General features: G+C 49.2%; 2 protein-coding genes across 4 annotated transcripts; one reads left to right on the top strand and one right to left on the bottom strand.

Moving 5' to 3' along the window:
• The first annotated feature begins 50 nt into the window (after nucleotides 1-50).
• kiaa0319 (KIAA0319 ortholog) lies at nucleotides 51-17,389 on the top strand. Its single transcript, XM_018763023.2, has 21 exons — nucleotides 51-126; nucleotides 1,733-2,005; nucleotides 4,687-5,423; nucleotides 6,636-6,807; nucleotides 6,897-6,995; nucleotides 7,167-7,261; nucleotides 7,492-7,579; nucleotides 7,687-7,779; nucleotides 8,403-8,535; nucleotides 9,738-9,966; nucleotides 10,666-10,789; nucleotides 11,277-11,409; nucleotides 11,962-12,107; nucleotides 12,683-12,834; nucleotides 12,921-13,059; nucleotides 13,163-13,322; nucleotides 13,458-13,594; nucleotides 14,248-14,370; nucleotides 14,570-14,660; nucleotides 15,469-15,560; nucleotides 16,199-17,389. The coding sequence occupies exons 2-21, from the start codon at nucleotides 1,906-1,908 to the stop codon at nucleotides 16,360-16,362; spliced, it is 3,207 nt and encodes a 1,068-aa protein (XP_018618539.2). The 5' UTR covers nucleotides 51-126; nucleotides 1,733-1,905; the 3' UTR covers nucleotides 16,363-17,389.
• Nucleotides 17,390-17,501: 112 nt separating this feature from the next.
• On the bottom strand, nucleotides 17,502-25,223 carry aldh5a1 (aldehyde dehydrogenase 5 family, member A1 (succinate-semialdehyde dehydrogenase)). Of its 3 annotated transcripts, none has more exons than XM_029259838.1 (11): nucleotides 25,080-25,223; nucleotides 24,494-24,745; nucleotides 23,331-23,414; nucleotides 22,070-22,240; nucleotides 21,756-21,872; nucleotides 21,217-21,360; nucleotides 20,876-21,019; nucleotides 20,610-20,768; nucleotides 20,202-20,365; nucleotides 19,379-19,437; nucleotides 17,502-19,178 (listed from the first exon to the last, which is right to left on the bottom strand). In XM_029259838.1, exons 1-11 carry the CDS (start codon nucleotides 25,095-25,097, stop codon nucleotides 18,967-18,969), a joined length of 1,524 nt encoding a protein of 507 aa, XP_029115671.1. In that variant the 5' UTR covers nucleotides 25,098-25,223; the 3' UTR covers nucleotides 17,502-18,966. The 3 variants fall into 3 exon arrangements, with proteins under 3 accessions (XP_029115671.1, XP_029115670.1, XP_018618540.1); XM_029259837.1 differs by having other exon boundaries at nucleotides 24,494-24,904; nucleotides 25,080-25,204; XM_018763024.2 differs by lacking the exon at nucleotides 24,494-24,745 and having other exon boundaries at nucleotides 17,503-19,178; nucleotides 25,080-25,104.
• Nucleotides 25,224-25,430: the final 207 nt, after the last annotated feature.

The following is a 25,430-nucleotide window of genomic DNA, read 5'->3' as shown; positions in this document are numbered from 1 at the left end:
GGTGACGATGAGAATGAGAAGTGATGGAGACGATGATGAGATGACGAAGACGAAGACGACGACGACGACGACGATGACGACGACGATGCCGCCGTCCCTTTGAGACCTGGACCAGGCTCCGCTCAGGTGGGTGTGTGTTCGATCGCCTCCCTACCCGGGCCGACGTGGCAGCTGCTTCAGATGCTCGTGCTGTCGCTTTTCTTCACTGTGACTTTCATGAAATTTATTGTATCAGATTTTTTTAACAATTTTTTTTTTAACAGAACTGATGTCACGTCTATAAATATATACAGTATTGTCCATATCTCCCCTGAATGATTCTAACTCATTTAATAATGTGTTGTTGAATTGGGGTGGCGGCTGTGTGGGAAATCACTGTTCAAACAGAGGGTCTGTCGCAGGCCTGCGCTGCTGTTTGTCTTTCCTATGCAGTACAGTTATTACAGTAACCAGGGTATCACGTAAACTAATTAATCTATTAATTAACCTTCCATAACCGGTTCCCTCAAAGGTTCACACTCTGGGCTGACGCCGGTGTTTTATTTGTCCGGAAAGACTGCCGGGTGCCGTGGGTTACATTATGTCCAGAGACGTAGTCGTCTTCTGTGTGGCCTGTTACACTCAGCAGAAGGCTGTGTTTTTACCCTGTTCCACAGCAGAAGATAAGCATCCATGCAGCAATCGCAGAATTCACATCTCTTTAGTCTTGAGGCAAGTGGACAGAGAGAGATGTGGTTCAGGGTTCCCAGTTCTTAAGGATTTGTTTTTGGCACCAGAACGAAAAATTAAGAACAGTAGATTTATTATTATGATACTTTTTACCAAAGCAAGTTACAATTTAGAGCTACTTATGCTGGGTAATTTTTTACTGCATCAATCCAGGGTAAGTACCTTGATCAAGAGTACGCCAACGGGAGGTGGGAATCAAACCTGCAACCTTTGTATTCGGATTGTGCCACCTACTCCCTCATTATGTGCCCTTATCTCTCCATTCTTGTACCCTTACCCAGCCCACAGGGGGTCTGTGGTTTGCCACTTGTCTGGGAAAAGCAAAGTTCTATCAGTTTTGTGGTACCCAGGAGGCTTCAGGGGGTGTAACGGTTAAAGACATCACCTTGCAATCAAAAAAGCCCTAAGTCTTCTGCTGTAGTACCCTTGAATCGATGCAGTAAAAATTACCCAGCTGTGTAAATGGGTGTAAATCATTGTAAGAGTACAAACCCAGTATTTTAGGTTCGGTCAGATAAATCAATAAGTAATAACTTTGTGGAGAATGAGACTGCAGAACGCTGTGTGTTGGTGTTCGTTGTCTTTTTATCGGTTCGTTTTTGCGAGGAAGGGAGAGAGGGAGACTGAGTAAGGTGGGGACGTCCTGCTTATTGTCACTCCCCCCACCTTCTTTAAGAGTGATGTCTTCACCAGGGTATCGAACACACAGTGACCTCACGCTAGAAGCTGTTTCACACAGATATCAGGCCTATTTGCCTGATGTCCCTCATAACTGTTGTCTTTTCAGTTTCATCATTTTAAGAATGAGTTTAAAATTTTAAAGAAATATTTGAAAGTGGAGTTTTCACACACTCCCTGCGCAGTTAATCCAAGTGGATGAAACCAGTTGTCATCCAAAAGCTTAAAAGAGACCCAAGACCCCTCTGGCCATGTGACAGGTGTTCACAGCATCCCTCCTCCTCCCACCTCCACCTGTTCTCCCTCTTTCTGATGTCCTCACCAGGAGGATGGACAAATTCATCTAAAGGGCCACATTCCACCCCTGCAGCAGAGTCGAGCCCAAAGGTGACTCTTCCACTGTTGGTGCTGTTCCTGGGTTTTCAAGATTGCAATCCTGGTCCTGACCCTCAGGGCTGAGGTGAGCGAAGCAGCGTGTTGCAGCGGCCAAATGAGAGAATGGAGCTGAAGAAGGCAAGCGGCACTTCTCCCAGAATCTGCAGCATCATGGAAGTGGCGCCGTGCATGTTTCTTATCCTCCTTGTGCAGCATGTGGACGGTAAGGATGACTACTCTGTGGTAGCAGTTTGTCACTGGGTGGTACTGGGCGATACAGCGGTACAGCGAGTGGCGCTGCTGTCTCAGCGCCTGGGTGGTGCGACAGGACGTGGGTTTGATCCCTACTCAGTCTGTGTGGAGTTTGCATGTTCTCCCCGTGTCTGTATGGGTTTCTTCTGAGTGCTCTAGTTTCCTCCCACACTCCAAAGACATGCTGTTCAGGTTCACCCATAGTGCGTGGGTGACAGAGAGTGTGTTCCACTGATGTATGAATGAGTGACCCAGTGTAAGTAGTGTATCTAGCAGTGTAAGTCACCGCGGTGAATAAGGTGTGTGGGCTGATAGTAACACAACATAGAGTTCATTGGAAGTCACTTTGGAAAAAAGCATCTGCTAAATAAGTAAACGTCATGGACAAAGCCTGGTGACGCACAAGTACTGTGTGTTATTATTTATTCATTTAGCTCACACTTTCCTCCAAAGCACAGAAGTGGAATTTAATAATATGTCTTTGGATAATATCCCCTAAAGAAAGCATATATATGAAGAAGAGTAATGGACCTGAAATAGTGCCTTGAGGTACTCCATATTTGACCATATTTAAGGAAGAGTTGTGATCACTAGGTACATCAACTGGAAACAGGAGTAGAACAGTGTGATCAGTGCTTTCAAAGGCTGCACTAAGGTCTGGGAGGAAGAGCATTGTGGGAAACTCTGTGTCAGCAGACCAAAGTTCATCTTTTCTGACTCTAATCAAGGCAGTTTTCATACTACGGTATTGATGATACCCAGAGTGAAAATTTTATTCAAGTTGTTGGTGTTGATTGAAGTAGGAGTGCAGTTGTTAGGTTTGCATGTTATGTTACTGCAACCATTCACCCATTCATAGAGCAGGGTAATTTTTACTGTATCGGTTCGGGGAACTATCTGGATCAAGGGTGCTCCAGTAGGAGTGGGTAACGTAACATAACCGGGGTACTTTGATTTCAAGGTTCCGGCTCTAGCCAGCACGAGACCGGATGCCCCGTTGTTTCATCCACCTGTATTACCGCAAAAACATGGTGTATGCCGCAGTTCAGTGCACATTCGGTGGTTCGGCAGCTCAGGAAGACATGGAGAGCAAAGCGGCCTTTGAATAATTGATGGAATCTGTTCTCTTCCTTTCGACAGCAGATGCAGCCACCTGTCTGCTGCTCACGTGACCTACAGCGGTGGTGCCCTTGCCATCAGTTTCCCTAAGGGTCACGTTATGATCATTACGTTAACGTAGCCGAGCTGTCAGTCTGCACGAGGTAAAGCAGAAGTTTACCTCTGTGTGCGTGTTCTTTTTTGGTCAACGCCGATCAGCCCAAAATCTGTGCTTGTGGGAATAATGAACGTAACAAACAGCTTCCTGACAGGAAAGTGGACTGTGACGTGTTACTTGCCGCGTTTTTAGTCAACATGGTGTGGATCTTGTCGGGGATTGATGCAGTTCTTACAGCGAACGCTCACTCAGACATATTCACACCTGAAACACACACACACTGCCCAAACCGCTTGTCCCATACAGGAGTCACAGGGAGCCGGAGCCTAACCCAGCAACACAGGGCATAAGGCTGGAGAGGGAGGGGACACACCCAGGATAGGACGCCAGTCCATCACAAGGCACCTCAAGCAGGACTCAAACCCCAGACCAAGCAGAGAGCAGGACCTGGTCCACACCACCGCGCCACCGTGCCACCGCACCACCACCTGAAACACCCAATAAAGACGAGTTCATGGATGGTGGAAATTACCTTCCGGTATCGATATGCTGGCGGTCCTCCGCTTACAACGGAGTTCTGTTACGACAATCTTGTTCTAAGTCGACTTTGTCACAAACCCCCTTATAACTCTGTTATATGAACCATAAGGATAAACAATGAACATGCATTAATGCTACATATTATAGTCGGGCTTCCTTGTATTTTTTTCACTAATTTCACACATTATTAATGTTAATTCTGATACATAATAATAATAATGATATCAACGCAGTACATTATTATTTACTGTGTTCTTTAAAATAAGAAGAGATAAAGTTCCTTACATTAACCACTGCAAAAAAAATAGAAGTGACTTGAATGGAATCACAAAGGAAATGTTCTGTAAATATACAGTAAGAAATATGGTGCCTTGCAGCAGTGCGGCCAACCGGTGTTATTGTACAGGAAATGGAGCCGTTGTTCTTAGATGTCGAAATTCGAAAATGATATAATGACATCAGTGGGACAGCTGTCATGAATCCGGGTTGTGGCGAGTCAAGGACCACCTGTAATACTATATATTAAAATAAGGGATCACTGATTTGCATATGAGGGGGGTGCGGTGGCGCAGTGGGTTGGACCGCAGTCCTGCTCTCCGGTGGGTCTGGGGTTCAAGTCCCGCTTGGGGTGCCTTGCGGCGGACTGGCGTCCCGTCCTGGGTGTGTCCCCTTCCTCCTCCGGCCTTACGCCCTGTGTTGCCGGGTAGGCTCCGGTTCCCCGTAACCCCGTAAGGGACAAGCGGTTCTGAAAATGTGTGTGTGTGTGATTTGCATATTTATGTAGGTAGATATTTTCACTGAAACGGTTTGGGTTCAGCACTCGGTACAACAGCGGTGCCCTTCCGGCTCTTTCTCATTCTGTCCAATCGCTGTCCTCCCACCATCCTGCCCTGCAGCTGCAGTTGGTGACCAGTGCTGGCAGGGGGTGACGTTCTCAGAGACCATCATCTCTCCCAACCTGAAGAGCGGCAACATCCTGCGGGTGCCGGAGGCGCCGTCGAACGCGCAGTGTGCCGAGGCCTGCTGCGAGCTGCCCAGCTGTGATCTGGCCTGGTTCTTCGAGCGCCGCTGCTACGTGCTGAGCTGCCTGCACTCGGACGACTGTCAGCCCCGGCAGCGGCCCGGCGCCGACTCCCACGTCACCTTCCTGCGGCGCGGCCTGCCCCCGGCGCTCGTGCTGCAGTCCCTGGTGCGCGGGCAGCCCTACGCGGGTCGCTGGAGACCCCTCCCTCAACCCAAAGGAGCCGCCACCCTCAAGGACCTGGCTCTCTTCAGTGGGATTCGGGACTTCGACGACCTCGGCCCCGTCGATGCGGAATACCCGGAAGGCTACAGGAGCATGGAGGACAGTGGCGGTGTCGGCTCCGAAGGGAGAGCCGGGGCTGAACCGGTCAAGGTTCAGCAGAAGGAGAGTTCCGGATATCTGGATTGGCCGACGGTGCTCGGGAGGGAGGGGCTCAACCTTTCGGAGGCAGTGGGAGGAGTGGTGGACAGGGACTCTCTGCAGGACATGTCCCCGGATGACCTGCCTTTGCATAGCCCCTCCCCTACGGACATATATGAAGATGGGGTGCCGCCCACCGTCCCAAGCCCCGCCCACAGCTCAGTGCCATCGCTACTCCAGGACCTTGGCGTAAGTATCTGCTCATGGTACCCGTCAGTCCGCACGGTAACTCCTTAACCTGTGAATCATTTCCGCAACCTTTTATAAAGAGGAAGCGGTCATCGTCCTGCTGTTTCCATATGGATCGATACTAATGAGTTAACCTCAGGTTGTCGTAGTTTTTCACAGCTGTAGACGAACAGCATTAGCATTAATTTCCGTGCAGTTCCGACAAATTTTACCGGATCATTTCATCGGGTTTGAAAAGAAAGTGCAGGCAGTCCTTGGTGTCCTCGTGCTGCCTTTCACACGAGGAAGTGCCACAAATAGCCCTAGACGGATGGACGCAGATTGACCATCTGTCAGTGCGCTGACTCAGCTGTTCTCAGGAGCTCCAGCTACCGCATCGCCGTCGAGGCCACGAGAGAATCAATACACTCTGTCGGACGTGTTCATTAACCGGACTTGGGGAAGTTGGCGAATAGCCTCCGCCTCCTACAAACAGCACAAACAAAACTCGTCGAGCTGCTTTGCACCGTGAAAATTATAACCTCTGCCGTTTGTGCTTTTAACATAATAGCAATTATTATTTTCAGACTGGGATGTCGTCCAGCCCTTCTGTAGCATTGACTCAAAGCCGGGTTCATTAATTTGTGCTGCCGTTTAAAGGGACACTGTAGCTCTTTTTTGACATCCATGCATCCGTTGTAAACAACCGCTTATCCCAAGCGGGGTCGTGGCGAGCCGGAGCTTTACCTGGCAACACAGTAATAATTTTTAATTATTTCCATACTGTGAAATGGGGAAGGGGGGGTGGAGTGATGCCACATCTTCTACTACTAACCATTAACAGGGGGCAGCTAAGAGTGTAGTGGTTTGGGTTTCTGCATCTGGACCCACAGGTTTAAATCCCACCACCAGCTGTAGTACCTTTGAGAAAGGTACTTACCCTAAATCGCTCCAGCAAAATTACCCCGCTGGGTAAATAATTGTAGGTACCTCAATGTTTTAAATCACTTTGGAGAAAAGCATCAGATAAATATAAATTAATATCTCATAAAGAGATACACTGTTACTTTAAAAGGTACAAAGTGGAACAGATGAAATATGCAGGATCTTTGTTTGCGCTATTTGTAGGTAGCCTCTTCGCAGAACTCTGCTTTTGTTCTCCTAGCTCAGAAGATACAGCAGAAGGTCAAGAACGGAGAGGATTTTGACGCCTTACCTGTGTTTCTCCTTCAGAACAGCAGACTCTCTCAGAACGACTCCTCCTCCAGCAGTGCCCCGCCCACAGCTCCGCCTCCAAACAGCACCTCTGACCCCACCTCTCAGGGCCATATAAGGACTTCCCTTCCAACTGAGACCCCACCCCCTGCAGCCACTACAGCCCCACCCACTGCTGCCCCACAGCAAGGTATGGTATGCTAAATGAGAGAAAAGGACCTTCTGTCTCAGATGCCCCATCTGCCCCCATGCACTGACTAGGATGTGCCCCACCTACAGTGAGAACCCTGCTGGTTTCGGTGGGAGACCCTGTGCAGGTGACACTTCCCTTGAGCACAGTGGAACTGGAGGCTTCTGTGACCCCTGAGCCCCAGACAGGTAAAGACCCCAGGTGTCCCCTGATGCCTCCTCCATGGGGAAGATTATGAGCGTGAATGTTAACATTGTTACTATTTACTTGTCTTTTCAAACATTTACAGCCGAAACGTAAAGTGACTGTAAAGGGAATTTCACCCGAAATGCTGGAGTCTTCATTTTTGTGTCCCAAAGGCACCTACGAATACGAGTGGAGTTTGCGCCGTTTTCCACCCGGCCACCGGGGGGCGATAGAGGGCCAGCACAGCAAGTCGCCGAAGCTCTCCGGGGTATAAAGCACTTTGACATGGGCACAGATTTCTCATGTGTTCTCCTTGTGTGACTCAACCAGTTGTCTCGGCTAATTATACATATGGTGGGACCTTTCACATTTTGAAATTTTACTGTTGGAAATCCAGTCCAAGTTCTTGATCGGTATCTTTGCGTATTTATGCATATTTATACAGTTTGCGTGAATATTTCACCGGATTCTTGATTAGGCTGTTGTGCATGTGTGCAGCTCTCTGCAGGTGAATATGTGGTGAAGGTGACTGTGACCGGGGACCACGCGTACGGAGAAGCACTGGTGAACATCACCGTAAGGCCTGGTGCGTAGGGGATCCTGGACCTCAACCTCTGGAGCAAATATACCGGGAAGAATGGGGTAAAGCCGAACTGGGGTGAATTTGACATCCGGCTCTGTGTCGCCCTGCAGCTGCTCGCGTGAACCGGCCCCCTACTGCAGTGGCGTCCCCCCAGACGCAGGAAGTCCTGCTCCCGGCCTCGTCCGCCACCATCGACGGCAGTCGTACGCCTCTTTTGCCAAGATACACCTGAAAGACATATCAGACACCTGAAGCGTACCTGACAAGAGCCAACAGGGAGTCCGGTGGTGAAAAGCTCAGACTGGTAACCTGTAGGTTGCTGGTTCAAATGGCAGGAAGGGTCTCTGAGCTCTCGACATCTCTGTCTGGTTGCCTCAAGGTAGAGAATAATCGTCAAGTGCGGTCCCTGAAGAAAACAGCGGGGAGCGTGGTTGTGAGAGGCACAGACTGGTGATGTATAGGTTGCTGGTTCATATCCCATGTGGGGTCCTTGAGTCAAGGCACTGAGCATGAACTGCTTTAGTTGTACGTGCAGCTGTTTGGAAGCGCGAGCATGTTGGTAACCAGGACTAGCGATGGCAACCTGGGTGCTTTTTCATCACCGGTTCATAAAAAGCTTATCGACTGTACTAAAGTTTTCTCGTTTCCTCGACCCATAGCACTCATGTGTTCCGGGGTAATTTTACCCTGCTGAGCTCTCTCTCTTAGGGAAACGCGCCTCCTAATCCAGGGAATGGGTTCGATGGGCGCATTGCTGTCTCATGCGTTGGACCCTACAGCGCTGGAGGAAATAAAGTGAGACAGACTGGATGTTATTTCGTTGCAGGAAGCACAGACGATGCTGCGGTGGTGGGGTACCGCTGGGAGCAGCTGGGGGGTCCGGTGCTGGAACGCGGGATCCAGGTGGACACGCCCTCGCTCCACCTATCCCATCTGCAGCCAGGGGAGTACGCTTTCAGGTACACCGAGTTATGCTAGTGAGTTGGCTGGATCGGGTCATCACCGGAACTGCCGATGGAATGGTTTACATTTGGTTATTTGTTAACTGACACTTTTCTCCAAAGCGACTTCCAAAGAACTGTATGTAGTGTTATCAGCTCACAAACTTCATTGACCGCGGTGACTTACACTGCTAGATACACTACTTACACTGGGTCATGCAATGCCAGTCGATGACCGTTTCATTCTGTCGATAAACGTGACCATCATGTTCCTCATCTTTTTACTGGTCACCGACACTCTGAAATGCCAGACATGAGCTGTGAACGCTGTGAGTGAGTCGAATTTAGGAAGTGCTGTGAATCACACACTCGCACTCCTGTTCGGATGCTCCGTACTGCCATCTGTCAGCCCTGGGGTTTGTCTTTTAGTGTTTTAAAGGTGCTGCCATGCAGTCTTTGTATTAGTTGGTTTTACTGATTCTTGTTTTATTTTAGATTTTGTTATTGGCATGACACTTTTTAGGATTTATTTATTGAATAAAGATTTTGATTGTTGGAAACGATGAATGGAGAAATTTTTACCTGTCGAGTTGGACAGCGTGTGGAACCAGACACCTTTGGTGGGCTGGTAATCCGTTCTGATCCGTGGAAAAAAAAAAACAAAAAATCCGTCAGCTCGGCAGGTAAACACAAGTCACGTTCCCTCTTCTAGAGACAGAATTTTTAGAAAATACTTCACTGATGAAAGAAAGAAAATAAATAAGTGAACTGGAAAATGTTTTTCTTTAGAAAAAAATTGCATCTTCAAGGTTCATAACACAAGGAGTTTGTTACATATAATAAAACGCATTAGTATGTATCCATTTAACACAATTGTATAAATTCCGTTAATGGTGTCTTCTGAAGGGGGTGGGGGGGGGCATGGTGGCACGATGGGTTGGACCAGGTACTGCTCTCCAGTGGGTCTGGGGTTTGAGTCCTGCTTGGGGTGCCTTGTGACAGACTGGTGTCCTGTCCTGGGTGTGTCCACTTCCACTCCTGCCTTATGCCCTCTGTTGCTGGGTTAGGCTCTGGATCCCCATGACCCCGAATGGGACAAGCGGTTCAGACTGTGTGTGTGTGTGTGTTTCCTGAGTGAAGGGTTTAAATTCTACTGTTACAGCAGCACGCAAACTGCCGATGATGGGGTGATGGAGACGGTCGCTCTTGTGTTTTTCAAGGTTCACCGTAACAGATTCGGAGGGGCTGGCCGACTCGACCGTGGCCACCGTGAAGGTTGTGAAGCCTGCAGACCACCCCCCAGTGGCTGACGCGGGGCCCAATCAGACGGTCTCGCTGCCCTCTGACCACGTGACCCTGTACGGGAACCGGAGCGACGATGACCACGCAGTCGTCGACTACCTGTGGACGCTGGATCCCAACAGCCAGGCCAAGGAGGTGACCATGCAGGTGAGGAGGACTGAGTAGGTACATTGTAGCATGGAGATGACCTCACAGATGATGTTTTCCAAATGTGTTGGTGTGGAGCAATTATGCAAATTATAAACAGTCATTAGAACATTCATTAGTGTTGCTGTGTTTCCCTCGGAAACAGTATTTAACCTGAATTTTACCATTAAATGTGTCAGCTTTATAATGGTAAATACTACATAATTGCTTGGGGCCAGTAGGTGGTGTTGTCACCCAACAGTCTGAAGGTCTTGGGTTTGAATCCCCACTTCATGTGTGGAATTCTGCAGTATTCAGACAGCTGCAAGAATACAAAGAAACATGATTTACAATAAATGCATCCACAGTACATATAGAGTGTACACTATACAGTATGTAGCATCTGTGGGGCAGCAGGTGGCATAGTGGTTAGCGCTGCCACCTTGCACTAGATGGACCTGGGACTGAATCCCACTTCCTGCTGTAGTACCCTTGATCACGGTGCATACCCTGAATTGATAGAGTAAATATTACCCTGGTATATAAATGGATAAATCAGTGCAAATGTCTTAATGCAAATATCGTCTGCTTCCCATGTGGTTTTTCAGAGTGTTTTGGTCAGCAAATCTGTGTAAACTTGACTGAAAAAAACTGTAATGCCCACTGTAATTGAGCTCGTTTCCGGAAATATCCATAAACACCGCCCTCTCCGCCCCACAGGGTACGAGGACTCCATTCCTCCAGCTCTCGGACCTCCGTGAGGGGGTCTACACCTTCAAGCTGACCGTCACGGATTCTGCCGGCCAGCAGTCCTCCTCCACAGCCTTTGTGATTGTTCAACCAGGTGGGGGGGGGGGGGGGGGTGCGCACTCGAACCCATGTCCATGAGGTGTGGAAGGGGTGTGGCAGGATGGAGAAGCCTGCAATGAATCGCAGTATGAAACAACACCAATAAACCTTTCTTTCACAAAAAGAAGGTAGACGGTACCATAGTGGTTAAGGACATGAGCTGGAATGTTGCGGGATGTAACCCCAGGTGGGACTCTGCTTTTGGACCCCTGAGCACAGTACTTTGCCAAAGTCACAGGGGCAGCAGGTGGGTAGTGGTTACAGCCATTTACCTTATTATATGAAGGCCCCAAGTTTGAATCCCACCTCCTGCTGTAGTACCCCTGGTCAAGGTACTTACCCTGAATTGATACAGTGAAAATTACCGTGCTGTGTGAATGGGTGAATCAGGGTACGTAGCTTAACCCTGCAAGACACTTTGGAGAAGATGTTAGATAAAAAAAAAGTATGAAATTAAATGTCCTCTGCGGTGTGTGTTCCAGGGAGCAATGGTGCCCCCCGGGCCGCGGTGGGTCCCGACAGGCAGCTCACCCTCCCCGTGAGCGTCGCCCAGCTAAACGGGAGCGCCAGCACAGATGACCAAGGCATCACGAGGTTCCACTGGGAAGCCGTCAGGTAGCCACCACCCCAGCACTGAGCGATGCTCTGATCTATTAATCTATTAATGGTCTATTAATATACAGGCGGTCCCTGATTTTTCGATGGGGTTACGTTCCACGAAACCCATCATAAGGTGAATATATCGTACGTCGAAAATGCATTTAATACACCTACTACAGACCTCTGCTTGACAAACTGGGAGATGCGAAGCGCTGCCGCTGCCCAGAATCGCGAGAGACTATCACTCCGTATATTGCTTTCCTGGGAGAAAAATCAAAATTCAAAATTCGAATTTTGGTTTTTACTGAATGGCTATCGCCAGCTCTCCATCGTAAAGTGGAAAAAATTGTAAGTCAGACTATCGTAAGTCGGGGACCACCTGTATTAACGGTATCCAGGGTCACTCTGCTTCGTTAGTGAACAGAGCTGTGTCACAGAACGAGACACCACGAACATGTCCTCGACCACACTGTGGGTCTTCGGGGTGGGAGGTATAGCGGTACCCAGAGCAATCCGTTCAGGCATCGCTCGGTGCCGAAGTAGCTCTAATCTGCCCTCTTTCCTCAGCGGTCCTCCCGGTCTGAAGATCGAGCACGCTGACAAAGCCATCGCCATAGCAACTGGCTTCCGGACAGGGAGCTATACCTTTCGACTAACTGTGGAGGACCAGCAGGGGGCGACAGACAGCGCCTTCCTCAACATCACGGTCCGAGGTGAGACCAGAGGCGGCGAATGAGGCGGAGTCTGTGGTGTCGGTAACGTCCGTTCTTGTCCAGCTCGCTAGAGGCCTTTTTCATGCCCTTATGGTTGAGAATAGGATTAGGGTTACAGTCAGCGTTGGGTTTAAGATTAGGTCTACGGATAAGGATACGGTTAGGGACAGGGATAGGGTTAGAGATACGGATAGAGTTAGGGTTAAGGACAGTGACTGGGTTAGGGTTAGGAATAGAGCTATGGTTAGGGATAAGGCTAGGGCTAGGGTCAGAGATGGGGTTAGGGTTAGGGTTAGTGTTGGGAATGGGGTTAGGGTTGGGGTTAGTGTTAGTGTTAGGAATGGGGTGGGGGTTAGGGTTAGTTAGTGTCAGGGTTAGGCTAAGGAATAGTGATTGGGTGTGGGTTAGGGTTAGTGTTGGGAATGGGGTTAGGGATTAGAGTTATGAATAGGGTTAGGGTTAGTGTTAGGAATGGGGTGGGGGTTAGGGTTAGCTGTGAGAAGCTGTAACCTCTGTGACTTGTTAGTGGAGCGGACAGGTATCGTGTCATGATCCCCACCTCATCCATCTGGCAGGTGAAAGTTCTCCCCCAGTGGCACATGCTGGAGGCAGCCACACTCTCGTCCTACCCAACAACTCCCTTGTCCTGAGAGGAGGTGCGTCCAGCGCAGACCCGGCTGCCGTGTCTTTCTTGTGGGTGCGGGACGGACAGAGCCCCGCGGCGGGGGTAAGTGCGGAAGTGTGGACAGGTCAGGTTTCGGGGGGGGGGGTGGGAGTCTGACGCAGGCTGTGTGACTTACCAGTGTCCCACAGGACGTCCTGTACGGTTCGGAGAGCTGGCCCTCCTTGCACCTGGCCAACCTGGTGGAGGGTACCTATCTGTTCCAGCTGCGCGTGAGCGACGCCCAGGACCGTTCGAGCTCGGCCACGGCCAGCGTGGAGGTGCTTCCTGGTAGGACTCGGCACCCTTCTTCACCGCACCTGCCATTAAGGGGCGGACCATATAGGGTTAGGAACCCGGTAGGGGTCCTGATCCTGGTGCGTGTGCTCTTCAGACCCCAGACGACAGACCGAGGTGGAGCTGGAGCTGCGAGTGCCCCTGTCCCAGGTGAGCTGGCAGCAGAGGGACACACTGAGGAGGCAGATCGCCGCCCTGCTGCACGTGCCGGACACGGACGTGGATCTGCGAGGGCTGCGCGCCGCCTCAGAGATCAGGCGAGCGCCGTTATCCCTATTTAATGGGATTTCACACCACACCTTTAGGACTCCCGCCTGAGCTGGGGTTTCACCTCTGCTCCTTTGTTAGCTTTCTGTGGTGAAAATGTTTTGTGTGTGTGGGCACATTCACAGCACGGTGCTCCAGCTCTGTGTGGGATCCCCGGGGAAATCAGTCGCGGCCCCTCAGCTGGCACGGCGGCTGCGGACACTGCTGCTCCAAGAGAGGGCTGACCTGCTGCTCTTCCGGGCACTCCGTGTGGAACCTACAGGTGAGTGGCCCCGCCCCTTCAGATGTTGGCTCCGCCCCCTTCACTGCCGAATGCATCATCATGATCATCATAAGAACATCCAATTACAGCAAAGTTAAAGTGTTTCATTTCAAGATGTATGAGATGTGCGGTACGTCCATTGACGGGAGTCACGTCACTTGCAGCTTTTCGGTAATCGTGTAAATTTCTGAATTGCAAAGTAGGGCTCTCTGCCCTATCCCTAATCCTATCCCTAACCCTATCCCTATCCCTAACCCTATTTCTAACTCTAACAACTAACCGTAAGCCTAACCTTATTCCTAACCCTAACCCTAACCCTACAGGTGTGCATATAGGAGGGAATCACAGTACTTTTCAGGGTCACTGTCCATGGTGACACACGCTACTCAGAGCTGGCACCCTGCACTCGAAGGACCCGGGTTCGAATCCCACACCCTGTTACAATACTCTTGATCAAAGTAGTGATCCTGAATTGAGACACTAAAAGGACCAGGCTGTATAAATGGGGAAAACAGTGAAAGCATCTTACCGCTGTAAGAACAGTGTGTTACGCTGGAGAAAATGAATAAAGAACTAAAGTAAATAAAGCAAGAGAAAAGGGGAAGGTTAGCTTTGCTAAGTGTGAGTTTTTGCATCCCTTTCCCATGATGCAGTGTGCCTGCTGAGCTGTTCAGACCACGGTCGCTGCGACCCCCTCACCAAGCGCTGCGTCTGCGAGCCGTTCTGGATGGAGAACCCAGTATGGCGCCTCCTACAGGACAGTGAGAGCAACTGCGGTGAGACCTTCATTAATGTACCATTAGTGCAGATGGGGCTCCAGCCAGTCTCCCGGCATCCCTTCTGCTCCTTCTTCGCCGTCGGCGGTAACTTGTGATGTAGAAACCTGCAGTTCGCACAAACGCCTCCAGGAGGGAAGCGTCCCGTCGAGAAGCTGCTCTGATGTGTGTTCCTGCCCCGTGTTCTTCTGTGCACCAGACTGGAACGTCCTCTATGTCATCGTCTCCTCCTTTGCGGGCGTCGTCCTGATCCTCTCGGTCGGCTGGGCCTGCGTCTGTTGCTGCAAAAGGTACCCGTCCTCCTGTGGGCGTGTTGCGCAGGAAGTGACATCACGGCGAGACTCTGGGCTCCTCGTACAGTGCGGCGGCGCTGCCTACGGAGAACAAGGATGACCAGATAGATGAACGCAGAATGACTCAGAAAACACGTCACCGTCGATGCTTTTAACGCTGTCATACCTGCACGTTGCTTTGAGTTGGGTTCTTAAAGAGGTCAGAGATTCTCGACGGTTCTGACATTATTCCAGGTCATTTATTTATTCTAGCCTGCATTCTCTTCACTCATCGCTTTGCTAAAATTCACTTCACAGCAGAGTAAACGCAGACCTGGACCATAGTAATTCAACTGAGTTCCGCAGTGTTGACAACTCGTGTCTGGTGTTCCTGCAGTTGGCGATCAGTAACAAGACGACGAGTGTTTATGGCATTAATTGGTCAAAATGAATCTTTGTGGAGGTCACATTTTTATTTTATTTTTAGTTTGTCATTTAAATAATGATAATAATAATAATTTTTATTATTCAAATTTTTTAAAAATTTAATTTAAAAATAAAAACAATATATTTTATTTTATTTATTATAGCTATATCCGAGATTGTGCCTGAGCCTAATCAATAATTAAACTGAGCAGTGTCTACTATTATCTTTTCAGTGATTGTGACCGAGGAGGTAGACGTGACTTTGGAGTTACGCACAAAATGAATTACAAGCCACCTTTCTGTCCTGTTTATTTTTCCTGGTCGAAGAGTCACGCTGTTTTATTGCGTTAAAATGAAACGATCGATTGTACATTTTCATATGTTTTTGGTCAATTCTCAGGAGGAAACGAACGAAAGTGAGGAAGAAAACCAAGTACACCATTCTGGACAATATGGATGATCAAGAGAGAATGGAGCTGCGGCCAAAATACAGTGAGTCTTCGTCCGTTAATGCGGCGAAGTGCTTTTGCTCCAACGTTACACCTGATGCCTTTTGTAATCTGTGGACTTTGTCGGGAATAAGGTAGAAAAATATAAAGTGGCAGCAGGTGGCGTAGTGGTTAGAACCCCATTGCTTTGTTATTGGAAGGACCCAGGTTTGAACCCCACCTCCTGCTGTAGTAGCCCTGAGGCAAGGTACTTACCCTGAACTGATGGAGTAAAAATGGGTAAATCGGTGTCAGCAGCTTAATATGTAACATTGCAAGTCTTGCAGAAAAACATCAGACACAAAATAATGTTAGATACCAATATTAGATACCAATGTTAGCTGACTTTCCCATTAATTAATTTTTACTGCGTCAATTGAGAGTGAGCGCCTTGATCACGGGTATTACAGCTGTATAAATGGGTAAAAATTAAGTAAACAACTGAAGATATTTGTAATATTGTAGCTGCTTTGGAGAAAAGCGTCAGATAAATGAGAAGTGAACAACGAAGTAATACTTTGGCTGCTGACGCACATGGATGCGTGACACGGTGAGACCGGTGGCTGCTGCGCCGGTGTGTGGACACTCCACGTGAGCACGTCGCAGGACACGTAGCTCTCATGTTTGTCTCTCGCCCTGCAGACCTAAAACACCGGAGCACGGAGCACAACTCCAGCCTCATGATGTCCGAGTCGGAGTTCGAGAGCGATCAGGACACCATCTTCACCCGCGAGAGGGGCAAGAACCGGTCCAACGGCGCCACCAGGAACGGAGACGCCTTCGGCACCCGGCCCGTGGACGGCTGACGACGGGGAACTCGTCCAACCTCGGCGGCAGAGGACCGTCCATCCAGAGACCCACTGAGACACGGTGGACACGGCTCGTGCGAACCGGACCCTTCCCAGAATGCCCTGGGAGCGCTGACTGATGAATGTAGATAAAACGCCAGCTGGCAGGTCCCGATACCTTTTTATTGCTCTTAACTGCTAATCACTTGTAATGTTTGAAGAAAATTCAGGTCTGTCCACTGGCGGGCTGCTGTTCAGGAACTAAGCTGTGAAAGAGTGAGTTTTGGGGGTCGTGTTGGACGCAGACGATGAGACCCGTCGGCAGGGAAGATGAGCGAAGACAGAATGAGTATCGAAGGAATGAATATTGATCATATACGTGTAGGGCTACTCTTTAAATATCTGTTTGCACTCATGATGGAAGTGTAATGAGACCAGCGGCAAGACCTTGATGGATTCAGGACTTCGGAGGAGCCTCGAGGACTTGAATCACGCACTGTAGACGGGCCCGTGCTCCAAGGCCAGCCTGTGACGTGACCCTTTTCCAAGAGAATGTGGCTTCATGTCAACTCCATGGATGGTGAAGAAGCCTAGTAGGAGGAGCATGTTGCTTTCAACACCCATGCTGCTGCTGCTGCTGCTTCGAAACAGAGGCATTATGGGAGAGCGATGCGCTGGACTAACAAGAGATGATGGAGAAGGGCGTTAAGAGCTCGAAAAACGGGTTCAGGTGACCCGATGTTTACAGATGTAACCCGAGCATTAGAATTTCTGAACACGTGCAAATAAGTCATGAAATATTAATATCAACGCTAACCTAATATTTCTGAAATATATAACCCCCCCCCTCCCCATGGTGTCCATTGGTGGCCACCACTCTTGCAGTGCAGTTTGAACATTTACCAGTGGACTGCGGTACTGCTCACGTCTCACTGCCCTGCTGTACTTGTCTCGGTGTGCTTTTTCGGATTTTTCTTTAAATAGAAATGCATAGAGGTGCTTGATTCGTAAATCTATTCAATTAAAAACTAACTGGCTCCCATCACCAAGTGCGACATTTCAGGTGTGTACATAGCGGCAAGTGGAGTTCAAAACTCTCTTCACCTCAAACACAGTTATTTAAAAAAAAAAAAACACTACTACTACAAGGTGTTAATAATTCACTTTATTTATATTAACTTTTTATTTTAAAACAGAAGAACTCATATGGCACTTACAGGACTTCCAGAGAACCAGACGGCAGACACCGTGCTCCGCGTCGGCATGGCTCTGCGTGCGTCTTCCCCGTGGTCAATCACAGTAAAATAGAAACTCGATCTCACAAAATTCATGTAAATCCAAGATGTACTACATTTAAAAAAAATGATCAACAGGAAAATATATCCACTATAACCAGCGAAGGGTCGAGGTTAACCGGTCATACACAGGCATTCATCATAAATCAGTACAAACATGTAAATCACATAGTGAAACATCTATTTTATGAATATATCAACTTTTCAATTAGCACATCACTAATTAGTGTTTTTCTCTGCATGCTGATGAGGTTTCTGGGACCATTAAATGGACAGCGAGAGTAAACTGCACTTAAGACAAACACGATGACCCTGATCAGCAGCATCTTGTAGGTGAGGGATCTAGTTTTCTAACACTGATTTACCTTAGAAAAAGGTACAAATCTGTTGCTCACATGTCTTTGTAATCAGTAGAGCGAAGGACAAAAAAAAAATTCTGAAACATATTTCACTACGGCTGGACTTTCTCTTCATAACACATAGAGGGTGGACAAATTAGTGAAAACATGACATGAAAAAAATCTCAGACTTGAGTAAATAAACCAAATACAAAGGCAGCTGTAAAAGGAAGCTGAGTGGCTGAGGTTCACCCTAACCCTAACCCCTAACCTTAACCCCAAGTTACACGAAGTTGAATTGACTGAGGCTGTTCCCAAGGCAAAGGGAGGCCGTACCTGTCAATGCTTACTTCATATTCGCATTATCATTTCCATTGTGTGTCATTTCCTCAACGAGCCCCGGAACCTCGGCGCGCTTCGATAAACTGGTTGGATGTCAGTGCAGGTGTGTGTGAGGAAAACGGCTAGCGGAGTGAATGGGGGTTGCAATTCGACACAGACATCCCAAATTTCCTTGGAGTTCCCAAAGTTTTCCGGAAATCACTGCCTCCTCCTGCAAGTATTCATAATTTGCCCAAGTTTTTCATGGTAGGGACACCCCCTCCGGAGTATTTTTTTTTTTTTTTTTTTTCCAGGATGTCTGTGAAGTTCCTTTTATTTGCAAGGGGGGACCCAAGAAATATTCTTTCAGAGGGAGCAGAATTCCTAGCTACAGCCCTAGTCAGGAACCTAGTTAAGGTGGCACTGACTGTCATGGTGTTTAAGGTCCATGCTGTCACCGCTGGCCATAAAAAGCCACCATTAATTCCGAATTAGTTGCAGGAACATGGAAGAAAGACTCCTTTCAAACTGCTGTGCATTTACGATTGAATGGTTTGTGAAAAACCACGAGGGCTGAACCATAAGGGAGGGAAAAACATCTGAAGCCAGTCCCCTCCCCCCCCACCCAATGTCCCACCCACCACCGCAACGCTGCCCCCGGTGGTCGTTCAAAGGGTCAGCCCTCCAAAGCACATGTATTTGATATCCAGGTACTCCTCGATGCCGTACTTGGAGCCCTCCGTGCCCAGGCCGGACTGCTTCATACCCCCGAAGGCGGCTTCGGAGGTGGAGAGCAGGCCCTCGTTGACCCCCACCATGCCCACCTCCAGCTGCTCCGCTACGCGCCAGATCTGGCTGACATCCTGGGAGAAGAAGTACCCTGGGGTTTGGGGGCGGAAGGAACAGTTACTCAGAGGACACATCAAAGACAGAGGAATTCGGAGAACAATCCGGAACATGGAGCCTGGCACCGAACCGCAGCGTTCGGTTGCTCAGGGGAAAAACAAAACATCATTCATTAACTTAATTATGCAGAAAACTCCCAGTTCAGGTGGAAAACAGAAGACAAGACACGATTACCTGCCAAGCCCACATGGGAGGCGTTGGCGATGGCGAGAGCCTCCTCCTCCGTGTTGAATCTGAGACGAGAAAACGTTCAGTACAGAATTCACACACAAAAATTGTCTTTTCAACACCATTTCAGTTACTGGTTTTATGTTTGTGTTTGTAGTTTTGGCAGCAGGGGGCATAGTGGTTAAGGCCTTGCAACCTGAAAGTTCCCAGTTCTGTTCTCCAGTGCTACTGTAATGCCCACAATCCAGGCACTTATCCTGGACTGATACAGTAAAAATAATCAACTTTTCAATTATTTTAACATTGTTATTAATATTACTTAGCCGATGCATTTCTCCAAAGTGATTTACAGTGATTTACCCAGTTATCCAACACTATCAAAGCAGGGTATGCACATGGATCACACAGCATAAGGTGGGATGTGAACCCCAGCCCAGCTCTAACTACTATGCCACCTGCTGCCCAAAGCCACTCACTTTGGACCAAAGCACCAAATTAATTAATGTTAAATACATACAGTGCTGATATCTGGCTCCAATCATTTGGCTAAACAAGAAATATTGTTTCATGAAACCTAAAAGGTTATTTTTGTATCTAAACAAGAACACAGCTTTATAATACATTCCTAATAAACCACAAAAACTTAAGGTACAATGGCAGGGTCCCTATGGGACTCGAACCAGCAATGTTTTCCTGCGCTGCCACACTTCCCATCCTCTGACACTCGGTTTGAGTTTGTTTCAGTCAATCACTTGTGCACTTTGCCCTGCACTGTCCCCTCACCAGCCCCACCCCCTCCAATTGCCCCACCCTTTAGAACACCTCTCACTTGAGGACGGGAACTAGGGGTCCGAACGTTTCCTCCTGTGTGCAGAGCATCTCCGTGGTGACGTTGGCGAGGAGGGTGGGCTGCACGAAGGAGCCCTCCAGCCGCTGCCCCCCACGGACCACGGTCGCCCCGTGGGCCACAGCATCGGCGATCTGGTGCTCCACCTGGGGGCGACAGGACCCCGGCACCACGCAAGGGCCCCTGCTCAGTCCTACTTATGACAAATACTTCTCTATACCTCTGAAATACCTCTAGCTGGGTAGCAAACGTACATCACATGCAAGAAAAACACAGAACTTTCTACAGTTCAAATCCCTTCAAAATCCCCCAAAGGCACATGTTTGAGTTTTAGCAAATTCTGGAAGAGACGCAGAAGATTTGAGACCCAAATGAGCCAAAGCCGGGTACCTTTTCAGCGGCCCGGACGTTGATGAGGGGACCTTGCGTGGTTGTGGGCTCGAACCCGTGTCCCAGCCGTAGCTCTGCGTCCATAACCTTCGCCAGCCTCTCGATGAAGCGCTTGTAGATCCCACTCTGCACCAGGAAGCGGTTGGAACACACGCACGTCTGGGGTGGAGGCGCAGAAAGGAATGCGGTTAACAGGACTTGCTGGAGGTGAGAGAGCAGGTCGCTGCCTAGCTGGTCAAACTGGGACTCAACCCGGGGGCTCCTACCTGGCCCGAGTTCCTGAACTTGGAAGCCATGGCTCCTGCCACGGCCTTGTCTACGTCAGCGCTGTCGAAGACGATGAAGGGGGCGTGGCCACCCAGCTCCATGGAGACCTTCTTCACGGTGTCTGCGGCGTGCTTCAGCAGGATCTGGGAGGGCAGCAGGAAGAGAACTTAACACCAGCTTTCCAGTTTTGTTTTCGTTCGGGAACCCAAAGGCACCTAAAAGCGCAGCCGCCCTCACGGGATCTGACCCCACAACCTTCTGCTCACCAGTCCAGTTCTTTAACTACTACATACTACCCCGTTGCTCAGACTTTCCCTGACGTCATCCATGGGTCACGTACCTTTCCGGTGGCCGTGGAGCCGGTGAAGGAGACCTTGCTCACCAGAGGGTCCGTGCAGAGGACTTCTCCGACAGCAGGAGTGCGCTCCCTGGAACACGGCACCACGTTAAAAACGCCCGCGGGGATCCCAGCCCGGGTCGCCAGCTGCGGAGGACACACCACGTCAACTCAACGAGACCCTGAGGCTGTGACACAACACACTACTGCAGCCTGGTATTTTCCTGGAGAAATGCAGGGTAGAGTAAGGTTCCCAAGGGTACAACAGAGCCCTGTCTCAATCTGGAACCTACAACCCTCAGGTCCTGTCCTTAGTCCACGTGGCACTTGGTAAATTTTAGGGCAGCAGGTAGAAGGGGATTGCAGCTGCTGCCTTTGGACTCGAAGGACCTGGGTTTGAATTCCACCTCCTGCTGCCGAACCCTTGGTTAAGGTACTTACCCTGAATCTAAAAATTACCTTGTTTTATAAATGGGTACATCACCGCAAATACAAAGGTCACATTAAGCGTTAAGTGTTGTCATAGCAACAGAGGGCCGAACCTCAGCCAGAGCCAGGGCGGAGAGGGGCGTGTCCTCGGCCGGCTTCACCACGACAGTACAGCCGGCGGCCAGGGCAGCGCCCACCTTCCTGGTGATCATGGCGCTGGGGAAGTTCCACTGGAAGGAGAGACATGGTGGGGCTTCGTCAGGTGGGCACACCAATGGGCTTCCCATCACCTCTGGTGGGAGGGGCTTAATGAGATCGGCACACCAATGGGCTTCCCATCACCTCTGGTGGGAGGGGCTTAATGAGATCGGCAAACCAGTGGGTTCTCTGTGTTCCTTTGTACATCCTGATTTATCGACGGACTCACCGGGGTGATGATGGAGGCCACGCCCACAGGCTGCTTGAGCAGCAGAATCTTCCGGTCCTTGAGGGGGGAGGGGACGATGTCTCCGTACACGCGGCGGGCCTCTTCTGAGAACCACTCCAGGAAGGAGGCTGAGTATGCAATTTCGCTACGGGACTCCTTCATGGGCTTACCCTGGAACACACACATTTACATCACATCTATTCATTTATCAGACACTTTTCTCCAAAGCAACTTCCAATGAACTCTACGTAGTCTTACTTTCAGCCCACACACCTTATTCACCGCGGTGACTGACACTGCTAGATACACTACTTACACTGGCTCACTCATCCATACATCAGTGGAACACACACACTCTCATTCTGTCACTCACACACTATGGGTGAACCAGAACAGCATGTCCTTGGACTGTGGGAGGAAACCAGAGCACCAAGATGAAACCCCCGCAGACACAGGGAGAACATGGAAACTCCACACAGACTGGGCGGGGATCAAACCCACGTCCTCCCGCACCACCCAGGCACAGTGAGACAGTAGCGCTACACACACACACACACACACACACACACACTCAATTTAAAGAGTAGTAATTTCATGTAAAACAAAGAGGAGCATTTTTGATGCTTTTATCGCACCGAAGATGCCAAGGACACTCTAACAGTGTGTTATTAGAAAACATACAGTGATCCCTATCGTACATAATTTCTTTTTCAATATCAAAAAGACATGTTCAACTCGATGGGGCCCAAGTGCTGGAATCCCAACTGTGTGCAGTGGGAAACTTTGTACATCCATGTCTTAAATACCAAATCGCCCCATGACATGAATGAAGAGAGACAATCATACCATTTTTCATACTCCAGATCATCCCCAGTTAATTATTTTTTATAACTTTATAACTTGTCTATTAATTTTACTATTGTAACTGTATTTATAATCCATTTACTGTCTTTGTTTCCCAGTGATTAATATTTGCAATCACTGAATTGTATAATTATGACATCACCATCATCTCTCTCTCGACCCAAAGGTCACAGGTTCGAATCCCACCTCCAGCTGTGGTTTGTCTCTGTCTACATGTAAAGTTCTGTGAAAATTAATCTGTTCGTCCTGTCTACAGAACTCCATCCGATACAAATGCAGACAACACCTGGAGTGGAAAAAGTTGATATTTTTGCCACGTAAAAGAGCAACATCTGGACCAGACACGTTCCGTTCTCTCAGTGTCGAACACCGGCGCTCCTGGGGACGTTCTACTCACACACTCGGCCGTGATGAGCTTGGCCAGGTCCTCGCTGTGCTGCACTAGCAGTTCGTACCATCTCCGCAGGAGGACACTTCTTTCCTGAAAATGACGGAAAATGACCAACAAATAAATCACCTAAGAACACCTAGTCTTGTAGCCATGGAAACAGGCAGAAACAAACCAAATTTAGACGAGACTGGCAATCACAGTGTTAAAAGTGCAGTGCATTGAGCACTCTTTTATGACCTTCTGTAATAAAGTGTAAGTCATTATGTTTAATTTCAGGCAAAGCATTCCTGCATCATTGAAAATCTGTCGAAAGAAAATTAAAGAAATTAATATTTCACCATATTGTGGATTCTTACTTATCAGTGATCTGAGTTCTGCCAGGACTCCCATGACTGTACGGCGGCACAGCGAGTAGTGCTGCTGTCTTACAGTACCAACGTGGTACGAGAGGATGTGGGTTTGATCTCCGATCTGTCTGTGTGGAATTTGCATGGTGTCTGTGTGGGTTTCCTCCAAGTGCTCTGGTTTCCTCCCACACTCCAAAGACATGCTGTTCAAGTTCCCCTATAGTGTGTGAGTGACAGGGAGTGTGTTCCACTGATGTATGGATGGGTCATTATGTAAGTAGTGTATCTAGCAGTGTAAGTCACCATGGTGAATAAGGTGTGTGGGCTGAGTTCATTGGAAGTCGCTTTGCAGAAAAGCCTCTTCTAAATCAATAAATGTACTGTGAATAAAAGGATGCAGCCGGATGGCATCCTTTGAACAACTGATTTACAGTGATGATCACCCAGGTTCATCACTGGTTTATGGCTGTTTTAAATCTTAATGTTTGTCTGCACCATAGCATAGTTTGTTTGTATGGAATGACACTAATCTACCTTTGGTCCATCTATGCTTTTTGTACCATATTTTTCCTGCCAAGATTCTGTCTTTGTGCCACTTTTGCCCAGTCATGCATGGTAGTGGCACGTTCCTTACGACATGTTACTCACGTTTGTTTGTTCCTGTTTTTTTCGTGCCATTATGATTACATGTTTTATTTGTGCGATGTCAAGCACCACGTGTCACTAGCCTGTCCACTCCGCGGCGCGTGGCCGGATCGCCTGTGTCCGTGACCTACGTGACACGCACACTCGGCACCAGTGCGTAACGGGCGCGCGCCTCACCTTGGCCGTGTGCCGCTTCCACGCGTGGAAAGCCGCGTGCGCCGCACCCACGGCGGCGCGCGCTTCGCGCCGCCCGCAGTCGGCCACCTCCACCAGCTGCTGCCCGCTGGCCGGGTCGAGCACGGGGAAGGAGGCCGCGGCGGACACCCAGCGCCCGTCGATGAAGCCCTGCGTGCGGAGCAGCTCCGCCGGGACGTCCAGGCTGTAGCTGCGGGCGATCGGCGGGGAAGCGGCGCGGGGGCGCGGTGGCACCTGGAGGAGGAGGAGGCGATGGAGACGACGGAGGGAGCCCATGCTGCGCGCGCGCCTACACAAGTGTGGGTTACGGGTCCAGCTCAGGCTGGCCGTCGATCACGTGACCGCCTTCGGTTTAATTCAGGGCGTCAGATAAGCGCGCGTGAAGCCCTGTGACTGTGTGCGAAACGAAAACGAGGAGGGCAGCCAGCTGTCACCTTTACTGCCAGAGCAAATATCTTTTCGTAACAGAGGACGTGTAGTGAACGAACCTGATTGGACCTGTGCCTCAACATTTAACACATTATGTGCACTTATGCCTAAATTGAAAATACCGTTCGATGCTACTCACTGGGTTCTGCGCTTCCATGGTCCGTGTCCGGTAACCTCTCAATCCGTTCCGGGTCTTACCGGTGCTTCTAGTGTGAGGCAGGCGACACTTGTCATACAAATGGTTGAACTGATTGTCGATCACTAGTTTCGACGCTGCGATTGGCCTATACTTTACTTCCGGTACCTTGCCAGCGTGGTAGGCGGGATACAGGTGCTGTTTAATTTCCGGAAGATTGAAAACTCGACATGGAAACTTACAAAGAAGTCATTTGTTCCTGCATTCTAAAGGTTCAGATTCGTTTATCTGACGCTTGTTATGCGTTATGCTTCTTACGCGGATGTACACATTTTGTGTCATTTCAAGGCAAGT

The sequence above is a fragment of the Scleropages formosus genome, chromosome 18 (assembly GCF_900964775.1).
Source record: "Scleropages formosus chromosome 18, fSclFor1.1, whole genome shotgun sequence".
NCBI classification, from domain to species: Eukaryota; Metazoa; Chordata; class Actinopteri; order Osteoglossiformes; family Osteoglossidae; genus Scleropages; species Scleropages formosus.
The sequence above is the reverse complement of the archived record's forward strand: the minus strand, read 5'-3'. Positions and strand labels throughout refer to the sequence as shown.